The sequence below is a fragment of the Mus caroli genome, chromosome 19 (genome assembly GCF_900094665.2).
Source record: "Mus caroli chromosome 19, CAROLI_EIJ_v1.1, whole genome shotgun sequence".
In the NCBI taxonomy this organism is placed as follows: domain Eukaryota; kingdom Metazoa; phylum Chordata; class Mammalia; order Rodentia; family Muridae; genus Mus; species Mus caroli.
Window position 1 is genome coordinate 1478292 of NC_034588.1, and position 23962 is coordinate 1502253.

A 23962-nucleotide genomic window follows, 5' to 3' on the forward strand; every position below is an offset into this window, starting at 1 on the left:
AAAAAAAAAAAAAAAAAAAGACAAGCATAGTGATGCTAACCTGTTACCCCAGGTCTCTAAAGACTGAGGCAGAAGGACTATGAGTTCAAGGCTAGCCTGGGCTACATAGCAAAAGAAAGAAAAGCGAAGTGAGGGTGGCATACAATTTGAATGCCAGCCCTCAGAGGGAAGCAGATCTATGAGATCAGGGCCAGCCTGGTCTACATAATGAGTTCCAAGAAAAAACAAAAAAGAAAACCAAGGTGTGTCCTTTTGGCTTACCTGCTCCTTTTTTTTTTTTTTTTTTTGCTTTCACACAAAGCATGTGTAGCTTTCATGAGAAGAAAAGCAGTGTGGGTTCTCTGTGTCCCACACTGAGCTGCGGGCTTGGGTCCCTCGTGGTCTTCGCCTCTGAGCTCAGCTTGGCTTCTGCTTCAGGTTCACGGAGAAAGGGAACTTGGAGGTGTTGCTCTTCACCGTCCAGAGCAAGCTGCGGGCCAACAACCAGAAGGTCTACACGCCCCGGGAAGGCCGGCTCATCTCCGACATCAACAAGGTCTGGGGCCTCCCTCATTTACCATCCCATGCCTCATGGGACCCAGGGCCTTCTTGACCTCCACCAAGCCCTGCTACCCACTGCCCACACGCGCAGGCATGACTCTGGTATCCTCTCACGATTGCGGTGTCTTTCCCCCTCACTCTTCATGCAGAGCCAAGAAATAAATCGAACCGCAGGCTTTTGTTTTACAAGTCCCGTTCCACTGTCTCTACCTCTGTTTTTCACACAATAAGACTAATGCAGGGAAACGACAGTTTGCCCACAGAGTCCGACCTGTGCAGACACATCAGACATTTTCCATAGATGAACTCATATCTTACCCAGAAGCAGTTATTATGTGGCTTCACAGTGTGCCTGGAACCTCTCCCTTTTCAGGCACAGGTGCCTCACTGAGACCATTCCATGGATCGGCTAGGTGGATCTATGCTTCTATGGCACAGCCTTCTGACCTCTTTTGACCCTGGTCCCATTGTACTAATCCACTTTCTGCCTCACAGGCCTGGGAGCGGCTGGAGAAAGCCGAACATGAGCGAGAGCTAGCGCTGCGCACAGAGCTGATCCGCCAGGAGAAGCTGGAGCAACTGGCTGCTCGCTTCGACCGCAAGGCTGCCATGCGGGAGACCTGGCTCAGTGAGAACCAGCGACTCGTGTCCCAGGTAGGACTCATGTTTCAGACACATTCAGGCTGGTGGGGAGGAATAGGAGACGGACAGTCCCAGGGAAGGGTTCCTGCAGAGGGCAAGAAGATAAAACACAGACAGTATCTGAGGGTTTCCTGAGACAGCAGGAAACTTAGGATCTGGGGGCCCAAGGCTCGCCCAGGAGAAAAGACCTCGAGGCAGGTTGAGGAGATACAGACGGGCACAGACGGCCACTGCCTAAAGTTGGCACCTGGCAGACAGTGCGCCCTGGGGAATAGACAGAGCAAGCAGAGGTCTTGTCCCTTGGTTCTCAACCCTCCTCTCGCCACCTCTGTCACAGGACAACTTTGGGCTGGAACTGGCAGCAGTGGAGGCTGCAGTGAGGAAGCATGAAGCCATTGAGACAGACATTATCGCCTACAGTGGCCGGGTGCAGGCGGTGGATGCTGTAGCCGCAGAACTGGCTGCTGAGCACTACCATGACATTAAGCGCATTGCGGCACGTCAGAACAACGTGGCCCGGCTCTGGGACTTCTTAAGGCAAATGGTGGCTGCCCGCCGTGAGAGACTTCTTCTCAACCTGGAGCTGCAGAAAGTGTTTCAGGACCTGCTCTACCTCATGGACTGGATGGCAGAGATGAAGGTAGGAGTGGCTTGTGGCGCGACTCAGCTGGGCAGGAGCCCTGGGGTGTGGCTGTCTACCTCACTCACCCACTCAGCCCATCTCTTTGTAGAGTGTACTAATGCAGAGCCAATCCCTGCTAGTTCTCAGGAGCACAGGTGACAGACTGTCCGTATGGGGCTCCCAGCCTAAGGGGGAAAGAGTCTGATAAAAACACCCATAGACACCATAGCAGGTGCTTCTAAGGCCTGCAGGCACTGGAGCTGGTGGTTGGGCAAGGCCTTTTCTGAGAGAAGGTCTTTTGAACTGAGGCAGGGAGCCAGCCCAGAGAGCTCTGATGAGAGCAGGTTCTGGTCAAAAGGAATAATGAGGTTAAGGCCCAGTGTTGTGCAAGTGGGGATTGCAAAGGTAGACCAGTAGCTACCTATAAAGGGGAGGAATGGCTGACTCCATCAGAATCCCCACAGGCTTGGTCAAGGAATTTGAATTTTACTCAGACAGAGCATTTAAAGTGTTTAAAGGGTTTCAAAGAAAGAAGAGGTGTTATTCCACCTCCTGTTTTAAAAGATCCCTTGGGCTAGTGTGTGCAGAAGGTCTGTGGGCAGCAGGAGTGGGAGTAGAGAAACAGACTGCCATCTTCTAGGGGAGAGGTGGGCTCGAGGGTGGGTCTGGAGAAAACACTGAAGGATGGGATCTCTGACTCTGGAGCCGAGCTGAGTCACCATAAAGATTCCAGAACAGGCTTTACTGAGAAAACTTCCATGGGAGGGCAGTGGAGGATACAGAACCAAGTGTGAAAACAGAACTGGGGGTGCGCGTGCACTCGTGTGCTCGTGTGTGTGCACGTGTGTGCATGCTCACAAGAATGCTCCAAGTGAGTGTAAAGTGGAGCTATCCAGAGTGGGAAAGACCATGCAGTGAGGTTGGCACGCTGGTAGGGTGCTACGCAGTTCTCAGACGGGCACTGGCATGCCATGTGTGTCTGGCAGGGCCGACTGCAGTCTCAGGACTTGGGCAAGCACCTGGCTGGAGTGGAGGACCTCCTGCAGCTACATGAACTGGTGGAGGCGGACATCGCGGTTCAGGCTGAGAGGGTTCGAGCGGTCAGCGCCTCTGCCCTGCGTTTCTGCGACCCAGGGAAAGGTGAAAACTGGGGGGGGAGGGAGGCTGGATCTGGAAGGACTAGGAAACAGGGAACATGAGGCTTGTCATTTGGGAGAACTTGAGGGGGGCGGGGCAGGATCATTGTCGCGTAGATAATAGTGATAGCTAGATCATGAGAGAAGTCCCACCACAGTGAGCTGGAGTGGTTCATGGCAAGGGTAGTTGGGTGGCACCTAACACTCTGGACCTCTGGCTTTTCTTTGTTTTCAGAGTATAGGCCATGTGACCCACAGCTGGTGTCAGAGAGGGTGGCCACTCTGGAGCAGAGCTATGAGGCCCTGTGTGAATTAGCAGCGACTAGAAGGGCCCGACTGGAAGAGTCACGTCGTCTCTGGAGGTTCCTCTGGGAAGTGGGTGAGGCTGAGGCCTGGGTCCGGGAGCAGCAGCACCTCCTGGCCTCAGCCGATACAGGCCGGGACCTGACTGGTGTCCTCCGCCTGCTCAACAAGCACACAGCCCTACGGGGTGAGATGAGTGGCCGTCTGGGGCCCCTGAAGCTCACCCTGGAGCAAGGTCAGCAGTTAGTCGCTGAGGGCCACCCTGGAGCCAACCAAGCCTCAACCCGTGCAGCAGAGCTCCAGGCCCAGTGGGAGCGACTAGAAGCTCTGGCCGAGGAGCGAGCCCAGCAGCTGGCACAGGCTGCCAGCCTCTACCAGTTCCAGGCAGATGCAAATGACATGGAGGCCTGGTTGGTGGATGCACTACGCCTGGTATCTAGCCCCGAGGTAGGGCACGACGAGTTCTCCACACAGGCCCTGGCCAGGCAGCACAGGGCCCTTGAGGAGGAGATCCGAGCCCACCGGCCTACACTGGATGCCCTGAGGGAGCAGGCTGCAGCCCTGCCACCTGCACTGAGCCACACACCTGAGGTCCAGGGCAGGGTGCCCACTCTGGAGCAGCACTATGAGGAGCTACAGGCCCGAGCCGGTGAGCGTGCACGAGCCCTGGAGGCAGCCCTGGCCTTCTATACCATGCTCAGCGAGGCTGGGGCCTGTGGGCTCTGGGTAGAGGAGAAGGAGCAATGGCTCAACGGGCTGGCCCTACCTGAGCGCCTGGAGGACCTGGAGGTGGTCCAGCAGAGGTAAAATCCATTGTTTTCTCTGAGGTGTATCACGTGCGAGCTGGGGGCCTGGTGCAGGGAGGGATGCAAGTATCACATCAGTTACCTGCTACATTGCTCTGAGCCTTAAGTACTATCTATCTCTTTTCAAGGTCCTGCTGTTGTTTCTCTTAGTTGTAGTGTGTGTGTGTAATTATTTGTAGGATGTATTTAATGTGTGTGAGTGTTTTGCCTATATGTATGTTTGTGTACTACCTGTGCCTGGTGCCTGCAGAGGTCAGAAGAGGGCATTGGAGCCTCTAAAACTGGAGTTACACCATGGTCACTGGGAACCAAACCTAGGTCCTCTGCGAGAGCCACCATGCTCTTTAACCAGTGGTCTCCGCTTGCTTTTAGAAGCTGAGACAAGGTCTCGCTCTCCAGCCTAGGCTTGGTGAATGTGGAACAATTGTCTAAGCTTCCTGAGGATTGTAATTGGAGACATGTGCCACCATGCCCAACTATTTAAAGTTTTAATGAAAATGTTACGCGTACTCAAAAGTAGAGAACATGTCACAACAAATCCGTGTCTCCACCCCCAGACTCCATTATTATCAATATGTTCATATTTTTGATTGATTTCCCCTTTTAAAAAATCAAGTCTCTAATACGATTAGAGACTTCGTCATCTCAAGATGGCCCCTTTAAGAGAGATGAGGAAGTATCCTTATATAGACTAATAATACATTTTAATTATGTGTGGACTTAAAATAGCTACATATTTGGAACCTGGATATGCAGTATGCTTGCGTTGCCAGCATCCAAGAGGCCATGGCAGCCTCTATAAGTCTTAGACTTATTCTGAGCTGTATAGCAAGCCCAAGGCAGCCGAGGACATATAGTGAGACCCTGACATAAAAGACCAAGCATAATATATATATGTTTCTAATATACCTGGCTGGGGAGGCTCAGCAGGGAAGAGCAGGGACTGCTTTTCCTGAGCTTCATTCTCAACACCCACATCGGATTCAAGAAATCAGTTCTAGGGTATCTGACACTATCTCATCCTTTCTCTGCTGGTGTGTATACACACACACAAATAAAAACAGAGTTGTATCCAAAGAACAGTGAACCTTACAGTCATTTAGAACATCTTTTTTCTTTTCTTTGAGAAAGGTTCTTACTGTGTAACCCTAGCTGTCATGAAACTTGCAGTGTAAGCCAGACTGCTTTTTTTTTTTCTGAGACAGGGTTTCTCTGTGTAGTCCTGGCTGTCCTGGAACTCACTCTGTAGACCAGGCTGGCCTGGAACTCAGAAATCCGCCTGCCTCTGCCTCCCGAGTGCTGGGATTAAAGGCGTGCACCACCACGCCCGGCTAAGCCAGACTGCTCTTGAACTCGCAGAGATTCACTCTTCCTCTACCTCTCCAATGTTGGGATTAAAGGCATATGCTAACATGTCCAGCCGAAAATGTTTATTGAATTTCAATACTGTTATCCCATAAAACAAAATCAGTAACCCCTAGATATCACCTGCTGTCAGTCTATAATCAAATTTCCTGGCAGTTTTTGAAATAAAAAGTTTATTTTGGTTTTTATTTTTATTTTTTTAAGATTTATTTTTTCATTTATTTTAAGTATATGAGTGCACTGTAGTCGCAGTGATGGTTGTGAGCCATCATGTGGTTTCTGGGAATGAAGGTTGCTTGGCTGTTTTGTTTTGTAGTTTTAAGATCTGTTACAGTGTAGGCTTGATGAACCTTTGCGTGAAATCCAGAAATCCAGCCTGCTGCCTGAGGTGCTGTTGTGTTTTGTTAATAGTTTTATTGGAGCAGAGCCACCTCCCTCATTTATGGATCACTATAGCTGTGCTCATCCTTTTTCTGCTGGTGTACACACACGCGAGCACACACACACACACACGCACGAGCACGCACACACGCGAGCACACACACGCACGCACTTGCACCTTGTGGATCAGACTGTGACTCATAGAGACAAGTATTGGATCACCTGGCCCTTTATAGAAATGTCAGCTGTCCCCTCCCAAAGGAATTGTATTTCACACTTTCTGCTTAGACATTAATTGTTGTTGTTGTCATCTTTTTGCTCATAGCAAAAGGATGGGGTGTGGGTAGGTAGCTAGGGAAGAGTTCCAAAAGGAACACTGAGGTTCTGGTGAAGGTGGGGACCCACCGTGCCACAGTTGAAGTTGACTGTGTAGGTATACCTGACTTGGGGCCTTCACTCTATTTTGAGCAACCCTAAAGTAGATAGTTTTTCAACTCATTTTGAGGGAGTTGGGGACTGACTCACAGGTACTGTGGACCTTATAGGCCAAGAGGCCCAGCAATGCTGGAACGGAATCTTCGTGTTTAAGGGACAGAGTTCTGTGGGCATCTAAGGGATGTGTCACATCATTCCAGGCCTACTCTTCCCTCGCTTCAGGTTTGAGACCCTGGAGCCTGAAATGAACGCCCTGGCTGCACGGGTTACTGCTGTCAATGACATCGCTGAGCAGCTGCTGAAGGCCAGTCCACCAGGCAAGGACCGCATCATTGGCACCCAGGAGCAGCTCAACCAAAGGTGGGCTGGAGGTGGGAGGCAGCCCCAGGGACTGGTGTTTTTAAAAAAGGCATTTACTTACTAGGCAATGCAGATGGCACTTAGAGGAAGAATATGGCAGAGCCTAGAAGGGGACTGCAGATGAGGAAAGAAACCTGACTGGAATTACGTTGGGAGAAAAGAAGTTATAGAATAAAAGAGATCAGGGCAGGCCGCAGAGCCTGGAAACGATCAGAAAAAAGATGCGAGGAGCAGGGCTGGGTAACCTCTTGTGAAAGTAGAAGTAGGAGCTGTATGCAAAGAGCAGGAGGAAGAGATTTCCAAATCCCTGGCCAGGGCAAGGAAGCTGAGCCCTTCACATGAGACCTTTTCCCTACTTACAGGTGGCAGCAGTTTCGGTCCCTGGCAGATGGCAAAAAGGCGGCTCTGACATCAGCCCTGAGCATCCAGAATTACCACCTAGAGTGCACAGAGACCCAGGCCTGGATGAGAGAGAAGACTAAGGTCATTGAGTCCACCCAGGGCCTGGGCAATGATCTAGCTGGTGTGCTGGCCCTGCAGCGGAAGTTGGCGGGTACTGAGAGAGATCTGGAAGCTATCTCTGCCCGGGTGGGTGAGCTGACCCAAGAGGCAAATGCCTTGGCTGCTGGGCACCCAGCCCAAGCTCCTGCCATCAACACCCGGCTTGGAGAGGTACAAGCAGGATGGGAAGATCTTCGGGCGACCATGAGGCGGAGAGAAGAGTCCCTGGGTGAGGCTCGGCGGCTGCAGGATTTCCTGCGCAGCTTGGATGACTTCCAGGCCTGGCTAGGCCGCACACAGACGGCTGTAGCCTCTGAAGAAGGGCCAGCCACCCTTCCCGAGGCAGAAGCCCTCTTAGCCCAGCATGCAGCTCTGCGGGGAGAAGTGGAGAGAGCCCAGAGCGAGTACAGCCGCCTCAGGACCTTGGGCGAGGAGGTGACCAGAGACCAGGCTGATCCCCAGTGCCTCTTCCTCAGACAGAGGCTGGAAGCCCTTGGAACCGGCTGGGAGGAGCTGGGTCGCATGTGGGAGAGCCGGCAAGGCCGCCTGGCCCAGGCCCATGGCTTCCAGGGGTTTTTAAGAGATGCTCGTCAGGCTGAGGGTGTTCTCAGCAGCCAGGTAAGAGTCCAGAAAACAGTTCCAGCTAGGAAGAGGAGGAAAGGGGGGATCAGGGGAAGGACACAACAAAGTGATAAAAGGGATGGGTATTACCAGTGAACAAGCAAGATAGGCAGGAAGAATATATTAGAAATACATTCTAATAACAGATTTTATATGTTATTAAAATAAAGTGGCTCTCAACCTTCCCCAACCGTAAAATTATTTTGTTGCTACTTCATAACTGTACTTTTGCTACTGTTAGGAGTTGTAATATAAATATCTGATATGCACGTTATCTGATTTGTGACTCACTGTGGAAAACTGCTGTTATTAGAATAGAATAATCCTTAACAAAATCTAAATGTGAACATAAACTGACTTTAGAAGAAATGAAAAGCCTGGCTAGTCCTGCAAATATTAATAAATCAATAATTACAAATAAGGGGGTATTCTCAGAGGGGTAGAATCTACATGCTATGAGAAGTGAGCTTGCCGTACTCTCTTCCACCCAGGAATATGTCTTGTCTCACACGGAGATGCCAGGGACACTCCAGGCGGCGGATGCAGCCATTAAAAAGCTGGAAGACTTCATGAGCACTATGGACGCCAATGGAGAGCGCATCCGCGGACTCCTGGAGGCTGGACGTCAGCTGGTGTCCAAGGGCAATATCCACGCTGAGAAGATCCAAGAGAAGGCGGACTCCATCGAGAAGAGGTGTGGCGAGGGTGGCAGACCTGAGGAAGCTTAGAGGGAGATGGTTGATAGTTTGTCTGTGTATGGGTGAACTGAGAGATGGCAGAGAGTTGAACACAAAACAGAAAGATCAGAGTAGTTGTAGAGGCTGGGTCAGGATCCACAGATGGCAGGCCTGGAGATCAGATTCCTGCGGTGTCTTTTGGAACTCCTGAGAGACAGTCTCCTCATAGGAGGAAGACTGGACCTTCTAGAGAAGTTAAGGGTATGGCTTTATCCTGGGCTGTCATTACAGGCACAGAAAGAATCAGGAGGCGGTGCAGCAGCTTTTAGGACGCCTTCGGGACAACCGAGAGCAGCAGCACTTCTTGCAAGACTGTCAGGAGGTGAGGCTCAGTTCCCTGGTACCCCCATGGCATTTCCTTGCCATTCATCCCTTACACACACAGAAGCCTTTCGTGGCTTCTTCTGGAGTCTTCTGCATCTCCTGGATCATCCCCCACCCCCACCCCCTTTCCCTCTAAAAGATCTCTTCCTTCATTCTTGCTTTATGCTTGTACCAGCTGAAACTCTGGATTGACGAGAAGATGCTGACAGCTCAGGATGTGTCCTATGACGAGGCTCGCAACCTGCACACCAAGTGGCAAAAACACCAGGCATTCATGGCCGAGCTGGCAGCCAACAAGGACTGGCTGGACAAAGTGGACAAGGTAACCAGTGTGGCCAGAGCCACACAATGCTTGAGCCTTTGGTGGTGCTTCTGGGCAGATCCTGGACGTAGTATAGGCCGAGGGGGCCTAACTCCAGGACATGCTCTTTCCAGAGGTTCACATTGCCAAATGGGTAGTTATGGCCCGAGGATGAAGTTCTGTCAGACAGAACTTCAAGAAAACACAGTAGACGAGAGAGCCTGTTGTGGCTTGGGTTCAATGTCATAACTGCTTCTGGATCTGTAACACCATAACCCTCTACACCTGGGGTCTGCAAACATTTGTAAAGGGCTGATAGGAAATGCTTCTGGCTCTGTAGGCCATATACCTGTGTTTCAGCTCCTCGTTTCTACTGTCATAGAGACCAATGAATATGGCTGTCCTCCAATAAAACTTTATTAAAACAGGCAGGGGGGCCAGATTTTGTCCATCTGCCATGATACAAGCCTTGGTTTTTAATCTTGTCATTCCTAGGACTTTGTCTCCCACACCGCACTGTCTCTCTCAATTGCTGGGGGCAAGTAAATATTACTTCTCAGCAAATATCCCTAGAGATGGTGATGTTAGCTAGTGTGTTGCCATGTGGTTCCTGGCATATCAGAAGATGTTTTCTCCCCTTCAAGAGCATAATACCTGGGGAGAGGAGAGCAGCTTGTAGTGCTTGCATCTGCTCAGGAGATGCACGCATAGTAGTCCCATATGCAAATCGCTGAGAGGAAAGGGAGGTGATGCTACCACTGGATCAGATGAAAAGGAAAGAAAGCACTGTAGCCAGGATGTGAGAGCTACACAGACAGCCAAGTCCTATCCAGAGCAGAAGGGCTAGTCTGGAGGCAGAAGCCTGTAATACGAGAGGATCCCAAGTTCAGTGCCATCCTGGACAATTTAGTGAGACTCTGCCTCAAAATGAAAGGGGTTGTAGCTTTGCCTAGCGTTTATAAGGTTCTTTGTTCAATGCAGGATTGCAAAATAAGTGAAAAGATCCAGAGTAGAATACAGTGGGTGCCAAAAGGTGGAGGTCCCAAAGCCTGGACACTAAGCAGAGATGAAGGGATGCACTGGGGCGGGGCCATCTCTGGAAGGAAAAGAGAATGTGAGCAAGCAGAAAGAGTAGGTTCCAGGGAAAGAGTGATGATAAGCAGAAAACCAGAAGTGTGAGAAGGACTGGGAGCAAGGAGGACAGCAGCCTGCCTGGAGCACAGAAGGCTGACAGAGTATGGCAAGGCAAAGGCAGACAAGTGTCGGGGCAAGATCAGAAAAAGCATGAATCACTATGCAGGGAGCGTGCTAAAGGCTTTGAAGCCGCACCAGACAAACCAGCCTTTGACCCTCTTCATCCAACAGTCAAATAAAATGAAGGCCTGAACAAAGCATCTGAGCTCATGGTCTCAGAAGCAGACTCTGAAACCAGAATTTGGGAGCAGCCCAACTTCAGGAGAGGTGATTCCTAAAATGCCATGGAGGGGAGCGAGAAGATGAGACAGAAGAGAGAGTAGTCCAGGCAGGATTCGTTAGGGTAAAGCATGTCCTTGGCTGTGTGAGGCCCAGGTTCGATCCCCAGTCCCACGGAGGGAGAGAGAAGGAGATGGCGAGTTTCATCATGCCAGGTTTGCAGCAGGCTACTGGAGCGCAGAGCTACTGGGGCACTCTGAGAGACGACAGAACCTGACGCAGTATTACCCCACCCAGAGCACAGAGTTGCTGCGTGTTCATCCATCACCCGTCTGCCCTGGTTGGGAGTGAGTGCTTCTGACTCACCACTCATGCTCCTGTACTCCCATAGAAACATGTCTTCAAGCTGAGAGGCTGACGCTGGGAAGACCCTGTGAGATGTGCTTTAGTGCAAGGGAGAAGACATGAGTTAAGAAACATAAAATGACAGCAGATAATTAAAGTCTGTGTGCAACATAATAGTAGAAGATTCCAAATGGCTTTAAAGGTTTTCTTATTTAGACAGGATCTTGCTGTATAGAACAGGCTGGCGTTAAACTTATAGCTTCCCGTTTCAGTTTCACAAGTGCGAAATTTCAGGCACGAGCCACCAGGCCCAGCTTGCAATGGCTTCCTAAGGGAGGGTCGAGTTGGATTGATCTTGAAAAGGGAGTGGAGCGTGGTCAACAGTAAAGAGCAGTGTGGAAGGCTTTCAAAACCTCTGGGGAGAGACGATTAATGAGCCTGCGTCACACAGGACGTTAGAATTACCTGGAACATTTCAGCTCTCTATTGCTCAGATCCCTGGCCTGTGATCAGCCTGCAACACTCAGTGGAGTCGGATGTTGACACTTACACATCTTTTGTCTTGTCACCTAGGAAGGGCGGGAGCTGACTCTTGAAAAGCCAGAACTCAAAGTCGTAGTGTCAGAGAAGCTGGAGGACCTGCACGGGCGCTGGGATGAACTGGAGACCACTACCCAAGCCAAGGCTCGCAGTCTTTTTGATGCCAACCGGGCAGAGCTATTTGCCCAAAGCTGTTCTGCCCTGGAGAGCTGGCTGGAGAGCCTGCAGGCCCAGCTGCACTCAGATGACTATGGCAAAGACCTCACCAGTGTCAACATTCTGCTGAAGAAGCAACAGGTATGCAAGGGGCCTTTGGGGAGATGAACAGTCAGACAACCAGTGGAAGAGGGTGCCTAGCTTTTGAAATTCAGGAGGCCCGGTAGATGATCATAATTAAAGACTCTGTCACGGTCTATTAGGGCTGTGTATCAGTCAGGGAAGTCAGGAGACAGGCCACACTAATAACACGGACGAGGAAACGTTAGTTTAACAAAAGATACTCATTAGTAAAAGGTGTTATTACTAAAGGTGTGCTCTCAATCTGTTTTCTGTTGCTACAATCCAATTCCAGAGCCTGGGTGATTTATTTTTTAAAAAAGTTTATTTTGGCTTGCAGTTTTGGAGGAACAGGGTGTAGTACCAGTATCTGCTCGGTTTCTGATGTGTTGTAAGATGACAGAAGAACAAAATGGAAATTAGCTCATGTGAAAGAGACAAAACCCAAGAGGCAGCCTCGCTTTGCAGCCTGGTCTTGTCACTAGTCCAGTCTCGTGGGAACTACATAAATCCCTTTAATGTCCACTCATCTTGGAAAGGCCTCTACTGCCATCAGCACTTTACTTTGAGGTCCAGATTTCAGCATGAGTTTTGGAGGAAACAAATTACAACTTAAGCCAGATCAAGTCTAAAAAGAATTTTACAGTTGGTGTCAGAAAACCTTTTCTCTGTAAAGAGACAATAGGGCCATCAACAGCTCTGTGTGTAAAAATGTATATCATCAAACCTGACTATTTGAGTTTAGTCTCTAGAACCTGCATGGTAGGAGAGAAATCCATATACACCCACAAATTAATAAAATACATATTAAAAAATTCAGCAGAGCTAAACAAATACTTTGCATTTTGTAGGTTATATGATCTTTGTCATATATTCAGCAATTCAACTTTGTCTTTATTATAAATGAATGAATGAATGCACAACACTACGAGGAATGCGTCAATATACTTAATTTAGCAAATAGGTTGTATTTCCTGATTCCCTGACCCTAAGAATCCTGGAATAGCAGGATTCCTTTCCCTGGAGGGGAAAGAGCCACTAGATCCCTGTACTCTGATGTTTTAAAGCCCAAGCAAAAAGCTAAGCATGCTTGCTCCAGTATTTGTGCTTTTTCCTCTAGCGCCCTCTTCTGACAAGGCTGCCATTGTACCAGCTTGGGAAAAATGCTGGGGGGGGGGGAGAGGGGTGTAGTTGAGCATCTCAAAGAAGGCTAAAGTGAATTTGTGACTGAGAGACAATGAGTTCATATGCATAGTTGTCACATAGTCCTGGCATTTTTATAAAGAAAAAAATTGTGTGTGAACTACCCAGACCATAAGAGGCTGTTTTTCCTGTGGGGAGGCCCCAGGAATCAGAAATCATGGCTGATTTGATAGAGGCTTATGTCTTAGGAGTTGAAGTAGAAATGTGCACTGATCTCTCTTATCTCCTCACATTTGCAGATGCTGGAACGAGAGATGGCTGTGAGAGAGAAGGAGGTAGAGGCGATCCAGGCCCAGGCCCAGGCCCTGGCCCAGGAAGACCAGAGTGCAGGGGAGGTAGAAAGGACCTCAAGGGCTGTGGAGGAGAAGTTCAGGGCCTTGTGCCAACCCATGAAGGAACGCTGCCGGCGCCTGCACGCCTCCCGAGAGCAGCACCAGTTCCACCGGGACGTGGAAGATGAGATAGTGAGTCAGGGGCATGGAACGGCAAGCTGCTCCCAGCCGTGTGGCTCTCGGGCCCACTTCCTGGGCACTGGGAAAGTGCCGCAGGAAGTGACCCACCCCCTCTAAGGATGTTCATGGATGTCCTTCAAGGCTCCCTGGCCTACCTTTACACACACAGTTGTAGCTGTAGACAGCTCCTCTCTGCGGCTCCATTAACCTTTCCTCTCTCTCTCTCCAGTTGTGGGTGACTGAACGGCTTCCCATGGCCAGCTCTCTGGAACATGGCAAGGACTTGCCCAGTGTCCAGCTTCTCATGAAGAAAAACCAGGTGAGGCCGAGGGCAAGGGTGAAAACAAAGTTCCCAAGAGCATCTTCTCACTCAGACTTTTGTTTTTTCCCTTGTTTTGTGGTGATGGGAGGTGGAGGGTCAGTGCTGTTGATTGGAGATAAGGCCTTACTATGTATCTTTGGCTGGCTTTGAACTCAAAGAGATCCACTTTTATCTGCTGGGATTAATGGTGCATGTATGCTGCCATGTCTGGCTCCTTTGTTTTTCCCTATGGTAGGGTGTCTGTGGCATTATCTTGTTGCTTGTAGCCCTAGACTTGGTGACTTTTCTTCCCCACGCTCGGGAGAGTGGCCTCTGTTGGTAGGAAAGCATGAGGATTGAAGGGGTATCACATTGTCCCCCCCTCGGCCCCCCACCGTCCCCCTCCGGAGTCTTGACAAAGAGTCTTTGACAGGATTCAGAAAAGAGAAGAATGTAGGGAGGGCTGGAGGGCTTGAGGTGGAGCAGGTAGGTCCAAGCGGATGCAGGCTTGCAGTTCCTTTGCAAGCCTCTCAGTGCATCTTCTGTTGCTCTGAACAGACCCTGCAGAAGGAGATCCAGGGCCATGAGCCCCGGATTGCAGACCTCAAAGAGAGGCAGCACACTCTGGGAACAGCAGCAGCAGGTCCAGAGCTGGCTGAGCTCCAAGAAATGTGGAAACGCCTGAGCCATGAGCTGGAGCTTCGGGGTAAGCGGCTGGAGGAAGCTCTTCGAGCCCAGCAATTCTATCGTGATGCTGCAGAGGCCGAGGCTTGGATGGGTGAGCAGGAGTTACACATGATGGGCCAGGAAAAGGCCAAGGTGAGAGTCAGAGCAATGGCTGGTTTGTGTGGCCAGTTCTTCTGCCCCCAGGCCCCTGCTGCCTGATACTCAATTTCCCCTCTCCCAGGATGAGCTGAGTGCCCAGGCAGAAGTGAAGAAGCATCAGGTGTTGGAACAAGCCCTTGCTGACTATGCCCAGACCATCAAACAACTAGCAGCTAGCAGTCAAGATATGATTGACCATGAACATCCAGAGAGGTGAGTGTGTGAGTATCATGAGCCTTGACCCTGGAGGAGAGGAGGGCTGGCTCTGGGAAAGTAGGGGTTGTGACATCTTCTGAACTATGTCCATACAGAATAGAAAGTTGGGAGAAGCAGGGACTTGGCAAGCAGTTAGCAGACAGAGCAGTTAGGTGACACAGAGCAAGCCATTCTCTCTACCTCTGCAGCACAAGATTAACAATACGCCAAGCCCAGGTGGACAAGCTGTACGCCAGTCTGAAGGAGCTGGCAGGAGAGCGGCGCGAGCGCCTGCAGGAGCACCTCCGGCTGTGCCAGCTCCGCAGAGAGCTGGATGACCTGGAACAGTGGATACAGGAGCGTGAAGTCGTGGCAGCCTCCCATGAACTGGGCCAGGACTATGAGCATGTGACTGTGAGTGCCTGCAGATCAGCACCAGGAAGGATCAAGGTCCGCAGGGAGACCAAAGTGTTGGCCCAGGCAGAGTCATGTGGGTGGGGACAAAGAGCCAGCGGAGGTGGGTTTTGAGTTGAGTTCTGCACAACTTGAGCAGTTGTGCAGAAAGAGGGGCACAGGGATGCCCGTAGGTGAGGATACAAATGAAATTGCTACTCTTCCCCAATAGACCTCAACAAAACGGGAGAGTTTCAGATTCTCTGCTGTGGTTGGAGGTTTGGGTCCTCTGGTGCAGAAATCTAGCCCATAGTTAGGGTGTCCTTGTTAAGGGCTATAGGTTTGGGGTATCCTAGGTACCTTTTATCAGGTGCCATATAGGACTGTGGTATTATGTCACCTTAGCCATTTTAGTTAACATTTGCAACCTGGTGAAATTCCCTAGTGATGCATTTCTCAGGTTGTATCCTTGCTGTTCAGCAACTCACAAGTGTAAAGTTAAAGCGGCCATACCTGCTCACTGACCAGTGGGTTCTCAGAAAGAAGTGACTGCTCCCTGGGGGGGACCTCATACAGAAGGTCTCATCTCTGTCTCCGCTCCCTGAGGGGGGACCTCACACAGAAGGTCTCATCTCTGTCCCTACAGATGCTTCGGGACAAATTCCGAGAGTTCTCCAAGGACACCAGCACCATTGGCCAGGAGCGCGTAGACAGTGCCAATGCACTGGCCAATGGGCTCATTGCTGGGGGCCATGCTGCACGGGCCACTGTGGCTGAGTGGAAGGACAGTCTCAATGAGGCCTGGGCTGACCTGCTGGAGCTGCTGGACACAAGAGGTCAGGTGCTGGCTGCTGCGTATGAGCTGCAGCGCTTCCTGCATGGAGCCCGCCAAGCCCTGGCACGGGTACAGCACAAGCAGCAGCAGCTTCCAGACGGGACTGGCCGCGACCTCAATGCTGCTGAGGCCCTGCAGCGCCGGCACTGTGCCTATGAGCATGACATCCAAGCCCTCAGCACTCAGGTCTGACCCCATATGAACTAGTCGGGAAGGAAAGGCTGAGAGGAAACTATTTGGTGGGAAATTGGAGGGGGGTCTTGTGTGCTAGGGAAGGTCTCTGAGAAGCTGAGGGGAAGATGGCACCCCTGAGGGGCATTTGGAGATGAGGTTAAAATCACTCCAGAAATTTATCTCTAGCGAATGGATATCAACTATCACATTCAGGATTTCTTTTATAGCATGTGTTCATGCACACATGTCACAACGTATATGGAGGTCAGAGGACGACGTTGAAGTGGTGACTCTATCCTTGCACTTTAGGTTCTGGTCATCAGACCTGAGTGAGTGCTTTTTACATACTGAGGCATCTCCCTGGCTAAGTTCACGCTTTTAATGAGGACCCACAACTTCTTCAAATGGTTCCAATGGCTGCAAGATCCTTCATGCTTTGCCAAAACCTACCTGTTTTGATGCCATTCAGGCCAGAATTCTCGATTCCTAAGTTTAACACAGATCATTCTTTCAACCTCACATGGCCAGTCAGCCCCAAGCTGAATCTACTCTCTAGGCTGCACATCTCGTTCTAGTGATTTTCAGTGTCCCTTATACCCTGGGTAGAACAGCTCAACTTGATTTTAGAACCCTATCCCCAGGGCTAGGCCTGAACCTTGGTTCCTCCTACCACAACTTTGGCTAGTGGAACAGACATGAAGTAGAAAGCCATGTGAGAAGAGACTTCAGCTCTGCTGTCCCCCAGCTCTGCCTGACTCAGACCTGGATTCCCACCTTCAGGTCCAGCAAGTTCAAGATGATGGCCAAAGGCTACAGAAGGCCTATGCTGGAGACAAGGCTGAGGAAATTGGCCGTCACATGCAGGCAGTGGCTGAGGCCTGGGCCCAGCTCCAGGGAAGTTCTGCTGCCCGCCGACAGCTGTTACTGGATACCACGGACAAATTCCGATTCTTTAAGGCTGTCCGGGAGTTGATGCTGTGGATGGATGGGATTAACCTGCAGATGGATGCCCAGGAGCGGCCCCGGTGAGACCCATAGTGCCCGTTGTCCTTCACATGTTGTATGATGCTACTGGTGGCTGTGGTGGGGCTGGGACAGCCTGTAATGCCACCTTTGTCTTGGCCCAGGGATGTGTCCTCTGCAGATTTAGTCATCAAAAACCAACAAGGAATCAAAGCAGAGATAGAGGCCAGAGCAGACAGGTTCTCCTCCTGCATTGACATGGGGCAGGAGCTGCTGGCCCGGAGCCACTATGCTGCTGAGGAGGTAGGCAAGACCTAGAGAGAATCTGGCTAGATACACCTAACAGGGCCCATTCTTGTAATTTCTCTTTCTGTTCATTTTGTTTATTTGTGAATTATTGTTTGCTCGCCATGTAGCTCAGGCTGGTCACGGTTCTCTTGCTCTATCCTGCCAAGTGCTTTGACATTGCCCATCTTCTGCTTTTTGTCATTCTCTCTTAGCAAGAATTCTTTCACTCTCTCCTCCCGATGCTGTCCATAGATTTCTAAAACCTCACTTCTCCTCCCAGGACTGTTTTCCTCCCCTCTCGACGTTAAAAGTCATCACTGTATTTTGGTGGCTCCCAGGGACCGTGGGAAAGCTCCATTAGGTCCTAAGTCATGCCTCCCTTCCCTATTCCCCAGATCTCAGAGAAGCTGTCTCAGCTACAGTCCCGGCGCCAGGAGACAGCTGACAAGTGGCAGGAGAAGATGGACTGGCTACAGCTTGGTGAGCTACTGTGGGATGTCACAGGAGGGAGGGGCCTTGTGAGGGAGCGCCTGGGCATTGCCTGTATGTGGTAGCCACAGTGCATGAGCCCAGGATCGCTGGGTGTGGAATCCCAGGATTCTTCTATACTTGGTACCAATTCCTGACAGTGCTCTGGAACAATGCTGGTCTCTGTCCCTGTATTTGAGGTTGATCTGCCCGATGCCATTTTGCACTCTAACCTTCCGTCTTTCTATGACCCCCTACCCCAATCGTGGCAGTTTTGGAGGTGCTTGTGTTTGGGAGAGATGCAGGGATGGCGGAGGCCTGGCTTTGCAGTCAGGAGCCATTGGTGCGAAGTGCAGAACTGGGTTGCACTGTGGATGAAGTAGAGAGCCTCATCAAGCGACATGAAGCCTTTCAGAAGTCAGCCGTGGCCTGGGAAGAGCGTTTCAGTGCGCTGGAGAAGCTCACTGCGGTGAGAACTGTGGGACCTCAGAGGTGCCCAACCCCACTGCTGCCCCATTTCTTCCCTTCCTACGGCACTGCTTCTCTCTCTGCATGTGAGCTTAGAGTGCTCTTCTGTTCCATGTCAGTCAGCTTGGGGGCCACTAAGATCCCTCTGCCTCCTGCTCTAACTCTTTAGAGTCTCTTGTCCATCTTTCCTGCTTTATTGGGCTAGAGGTGAGACACTGCAGCTTTTCACCTCACCCTGATGCTTGCTGACGTCAGCACTTCTTAACAGCTGGAAGAGCGGGAAAATGAGCGGAAAAGGAAGAGGGAGGAGGAGGAGGAACGGAGGAAACAGCCTCCTACTTCAGAGCCCATGGCTAGTCAGCCCGAAGGGAGTCTGGTAGATGGCCAGAGAGTTCCTGACACTGCCTGGGATGGGTAAGAGCTAGATACCCAGGCCGGGATGCTGAAGCTAAGCCCAAGCAAGCCACCGGTTAATTATTCTGTGTCATATATGGTTATTCTAGGACCCAGTCAAAATTGCCACCATCCACACAAGCACCCAGTGTTAATGGGGTCTGCACGGACACCGACTCCTCACAGGTAATTTCATGACCCTGGACGTCTCTTTCAATCCGGCCAGCCCCCAGATCCTCACAGCTTCTTGTCTTTGCAGCCCCTGTTGGAACAGCAGAGACTTGAACAGAGCAATGTCCCTGAAGGGCCTGTGAGTCTCCCTAGAGGGGTGGGTGTGGGTGCCTGGAGATGAAGGGACAAAAGAAGTGGGTAGGGATCCTGGGTATGAGGTTCAACAGAAGCTTGGGCTGGGAGACCAGCTCTTGGCTGTAGATTGGCTCCTAATTCCAAGGAAGGATACCATCCATGTCATCTTTTAGCACTGACGTTTTTCCCCGCACAGGGTTCTGGCACAGGAGACGAGTCCAGTGGGCCCCGGGGAGAGAGGCAGACCCTGCCCCGGGGCCCTGCTCCTTCTCCAATGCCCCAGAGCAGATCATCTGAATCAGCTCATGGTGCCACCCTGCCCACACGAGGTCCTGAGCTCTCTGCTCAGGAACAGATGGAAGGGATGCTGTGCCGCAAACAAGAGATGGAAGCCTTCAACAAGAAAGCTGCCAACAGGTATCAACCCTGGCTGTGCTGTGCAGAGCCTGTGGCCTTTCTGCTTCTGAAGAGGGTTTCCTGAAAACTTCCTAGACAGAGAGGGGGGCACTTTATAGGAGTTTGTCCTTTGAGAAAGTGACTCCAGGGATGGCCACAAGTGACCCAAAGACAGGAGTTCCACAGTGCCCATGTTACAGGTCCCCCAAAGGCTTGCCTACCAGGTTTCTGACCCTGACATATCCTCCCCCAGGTCCTGGCAGAATGTGTACTGTGTACTTCGGCGTGGGAGCCTCGGCTTTTACAAGGATGCCAGGGCAGCTAGTGCAGGAGTGCCCTACCATGGAGAAGTGCCTGTCAGCCTGGCCAGGGCCCAGGGCAGTGTGGCCTTTGATTATCGGAAACGCAAACATGTCTTCAAGCTGGGGTAGGAACCGGGGCTACTCTCGGGTTGGAATGGAAGGTGTCAGAAATAAGCAAGGTGCAGAGAGAAGGAAGTTACCGGAGAGAGCACGTGAACAGAGCTGCCATGCTAGGGGCTATATTTGCAGGTGGAAGACAGTGGAGATTCTGGAATGAGGAATGGAGGAACTAAAACAAAGGTTGAGAAGTTATCTTGCATGGGAATTATGAGGGCAGGATGCTGGCTACTCCAGCTTCCAAGGGCCTGCCAAGTGCCAGCAAAAGCCTACATAGCCTCAGCTGGAAATGGGCTTACCAGGGCCTCCTGTGGTCTATTAGAAAGAATTTGCTATTGCACTTCTGCAGAATTCTGAAACTATGAAGAATGTATAAAATATAATCTGGCCTTGAGGGCTGTGTCCTCCAAGTGAATCCAGTCTTGGGAGAATTCTGAGCTCACAGCACCACTGGCATGCCAAATGCAGGCTCTTATCTCTCCCAACAGCTTACAGGATGGCAAAGAATACCTATTCCAGGCCAAGGACGAGGTGAGCCTTCCCCTTCCTCGCTGTGCTCTCTCCCTGCCAGCACCGGGTTTTATGAGACAGGGTCTCACTCTGTAGCCTTGGTTCCTACTCCAGAGTGGCCTTGAACTCATACCAATCCTCCTACCTCAGTCTCCTGTGCCACCACAACCAACTGATGCTCCCCATCCTAATGAGGTCCTTTTTCTCTTTCTAAAATGAAAACCTCACTCTCTTTTTCTACCTCCTCCTATCATATTTCCCCCCTGTCTGCTACAGGCTGCCCCAAGTCAGTCCTTGTGTATGAGCTGATGTCTCCCTGTCCCCTACAGGCAGAGATGAGCTCATGGCTGAGAGTGGTGAATGCAGCCATTGCCACTGCGTCCTCTGCCCCTGGAGAGTCAGAAGAGCCAGTGGTGCCCAGTGCCAGCCGGGGTCTGACCCGGGCCATGACCATGCCTCCAGTGTCACAGCCTGAGGGCTCCATCGTGCTTCGAAGCAAGGATGGCAGAGAAAGAGAGCGAGAAAAGCGATTCAGCTTCTTTAAGAAGAACAAGTAGTCGGGGCAAGACTCCAGGCCAGCTCCCTCCCTCTGTTCAGAAAACTGCCAGGGACTGTCGACAGAGACCACCCTCTTGGCAGGACAACTGCCTGCTGCTAGGGTCTGCTGCTAAGGTCAACCCATCACCAGGAACTGTCACTGGGGACAAACAAGTGTTCCCACAACCTTCTCTTCTGCTATTTAATTCAACTGGTGGTGGGACCCAGGCTACACCTAATACCACCCATTCCTACCTTGTCACCTCTTCCCAAGCCTTATACCTCCACCCATCCTCCCACCACGGTGCAGATAGTGCCACCCTCAACGTGGGCTATGTGGGAACCATTGTCCCTGCCTCAGGGTCATTGTGCCACCACAGCTAGGGTGTGCCATCCACCATTCAGTTCTTTGCCTCTGGGATCAGCCAGGACCCTCAGAGCTGAAACAGGCAGGACCTGAGGGCAGGGGCGCCAGATGATGAAGTCGGAGGCGCTAAAGCCTTCCCTGCCTATCCTGCCTCACCCTCTGACTCAAGGGGCTGCTTGTTTCCAGCCACTCTAGGTGGCTCCCAAGTGTGAGTTGTTCAGGAGTAGCCACATCCTTGAGCCTATCCAAGGAGGTGATTAAACAGCTCGGCTTCTCTCACTGCCTCTTGGTGTTGTTGCTTTCCTGACCATAGCCTCTCCAGTTTTGGTCTCCTGCATGTCAGATACCCACTGTACGCCCAGCTTCTGAGCCCCCACAATCTGTGTGATCCTGAGAGCCCCCCGCCCAGTCTCCCCGATAGTGATCTGTTTCACTGGGCCGACCTATGCTAAGCCTCTGTTTAAACCAAAGACATCCACTGTGGGTTGGGCTGATGACAATTAACAGTATTCATGTTCAAAGGAAGCAAGTCAATCTCCCTGGTGCACACTTTTTTGTTAAATTTCTTGCCGTGCATGCAAGGCAAGCACTCTACCACTAAACTACAACTCCTCACTAATTTTCCTCACTCCCAAGTGTCTCAACTGTTTTCAATAAGGAGTAGTGAGGGCTATTACCACAACCTAGTCTTAACTACTGCTCAGCCATCAGTGGAAAGGTGAGCACCTTTCTGTCTTTCCCATGAAATCAAGGGAGCTCTCACAGAGTCAGAAGAGTGGCAGGTCCCACCTCCTGCATTCTAGAAGTTCACCCTAGAAATCCATAAGGATATCCTGAGTATGTAAATAAACACACAATATATTCTAGAGATGGAGAGAAGTATTTGTTCTTAAACTTTGCAATGTATAAACAGAAGGTATTAAAAATTGCAAGTCTTGAGTCTGTTTGACTCAGGAAAACTACTGTCTTCAGCATAACTGGCCAGGGACCCCAAGCAGCCCTGACTACCATCAGTCAGAACAAAGACAAGCAGAGCCAGGTGTGTGCACACTAGGGACTACTCTCACACAGCCTCAAGCTGGGCTCCACGCAGCAGATCTGGCACAGCACATTACTCACAGGGTAAGTGTTCTCTCTCTTAGGGACGGCCTTTCTCTTAGGTGGTTTCAGTTGCCCCACAATAGTATAACAGCAACGCCCCATTCTCAGGCAAAACAAACGTCAGCACACATTTTTCTCATAATTCAAGTTCAGCTGTTACACATGGGAGCGTTATTGTGGAAAGCTCAGATCATGGGGCTTGGGGAAAAAGCAGTAATTGGAAAAGTTTGGAAGCAGATGTACTATGTGTGAGAGGAATTAACGGAGAAATGACCTTGCAATTGAGTGGTAGCAGAGCAGTAACTGAATGAAAAGGAAGGACAGGCCGGGCGTGGTGGCGCACACCTTTAATCCCAGCACTTGGGAGGCAGAGGCAGGCGGATTTCTGAGTTCCAGGCCAGCCTGGTCTACAGAGTGAGGTCCAGGACAGTCAGGGCTATACAGAGAAACCCTGTCTCGAAAAAAAAAACAAAAAAGAAAAGGAAGGACAGGAATTAGGTGAAAGTCCACACGTGTGGCAGCTAAAGCCACTTCAGAGGACAGAGAAGAGGGTCCACATAGGACAGAGAGGAGGGTAAGCAGAGGGCTAGGGAGCAAGTCTTCAGGAAAGACATCTTAGAATGTCGGTGGGAGAGAGGAGAAGGATGATAGATAGAATGGGGCCCTGAAAGCTATGGAAAAAAGGTTGGGACAAAAATAATACCAGTGTTGGCCCTGCAAACTGGTGGGAAACAGGAGTCAGTAGCAATGAATGGGCTTGTGCTTTGCACTTTTACCGACCATCACTGACGAGGGTGGGTTTTGCTTGTGTTGACCCACATGGTAGCTAATGGCCACAGTGGACTACTGAGTACTCAACGTGTGGCAAGTGTAAACTGCGATGTGCTGAAGGTATGAAATAACATTCAGGACTTCAAGGGGAATTCAATTATCTCAATTTTTATATTGGTCTCATGTTAAAAATATTAAAATAGATTTCAAGGTTTTATAATTTGATGTTTCCTGGAAATTTGTATTTATTCACTGTGGTGCTAGGTATGAAACCCAGCGCCCTGCGGTTGTTAGACTAATGCTTTACTATTGAGTTGAACTCACAGACCATTTTCCCAGTTTATCACCAATTACTTATATGGCTCATTGTATCTCTATTCTATGGCACTGTTCAAACTGGACCACAGATCTAAGAGTGAAAGGTAACAGGAATGGAAGAGAATAGACTATCTACATGAGCTGTGGTAGGAGAATGTACCTTAAAGAGAACATAAAAGAGAAAGCTTTAGGAAACAATAATTTGGTTACATTAAAAAATATTTCCCTCAAAAAACAAAGCTATTAGTGTAATGACAAGATATCTGAAGCCAATTAGAAATAGCTACAATATACAGGAAAACTCGACAGCTCAACACAAAGGCTCTGAGACCTAAATTCCAGACAGAAGACGGAAAGCAGGAAATGTATATGCGCACAAATGATAAGAACAAGTTATTTTGAAATTCATTATAAACAAGACAAAAACAAACTAAGTTGAGTTGTGAATAAAACTTTACACCTTTTCAACTGACAAAAATTAGAAAAGTTAATACCAGACCTTGGTAATGACAGGAAAAACAGAACAAACAAACATAGTCCCTCTGTGTTCCAAGTAGGAGGATATTCTAGCAGTTTTTTTTCTGGGAACTTGGTACTATTTACTCATGTTAGGGTTTGGTTTGGTTTGGTT

The 23962-nt window shown here is 50.3% G+C and overlaps 1 protein-coding gene across 3 annotated transcripts in view; it reads left to right on the plus strand.

Annotated features, from left to right (window-relative positions):
* Sptbn2 (spectrin beta, non-erythrocytic 2) overlaps window positions 1–21425 on the plus strand; it is a 41310-nt gene extending 19885 nt beyond the window's left edge. For all 3 annotated transcript variants that reach the window (XM_021152127.2, XM_029472463.1, XM_021152126.2), the window contains 28 exons: window positions 418–535; window positions 1036–1194; window positions 1520–1822; window positions 2791–2944; window positions 3176–4046; window positions 6453–6590; window positions 6953–7709; window positions 8204–8406; window positions 8681–8771; window positions 8949–9095; window positions 11406–11669; window positions 13091–13315; window positions 13533–13622; window positions 14163–14423; window positions 14512–14642; window positions 14834–15038; window positions 15664–16038; window positions 16807–17051; window positions 17154–17292; window positions 17673–17757; window positions 18018–18214; window positions 18482–18627; window positions 18717–18792; window positions 18866–18916; window positions 19109–19329; window positions 19562–19735; window positions 20216–20258; window positions 20567–21425. In XM_021152127.2, coding sequence (XP_021007786.1) covers window positions 418–535; window positions 1036–1194; window positions 1520–1822; window positions 2791–2944; window positions 3176–4046; window positions 6453–6590; window positions 6953–7709; window positions 8204–8406; window positions 8681–8771; window positions 8949–9095; window positions 11406–11669; window positions 13091–13315; window positions 13533–13622; window positions 14163–14423; window positions 14512–14642; window positions 14834–15038; window positions 15664–16038; window positions 16807–17051; window positions 17154–17292; window positions 17673–17757; window positions 18018–18214; window positions 18482–18627; window positions 18717–18792; window positions 18866–18916; window positions 19109–19329; window positions 19562–19735; window positions 20216–20258; window positions 20567–20794 — 6097 coding nt within the window. In that variant the 3' untranslated portion in view covers window positions 20795–21425. The remainder of the gene's footprint in view (window positions 1–417; window positions 536–1035; window positions 1195–1519; window positions 1823–2790; window positions 2945–3175; window positions 4047–6452; window positions 6591–6952; window positions 7710–8203; window positions 8407–8680; window positions 8772–8948; window positions 9096–11405; window positions 11670–13090; window positions 13316–13532; window positions 13623–14162; window positions 14424–14511; window positions 14643–14833; window positions 15039–15663; window positions 16039–16806; window positions 17052–17153; window positions 17293–17672; window positions 17758–18017; window positions 18215–18481; window positions 18628–18716; window positions 18793–18865; window positions 18917–19108; window positions 19330–19561; window positions 19736–20215; window positions 20259–20566) is intronic.
* The last annotated feature ends 2537 nt before the right edge of the window (window positions 21426–23962 follow it).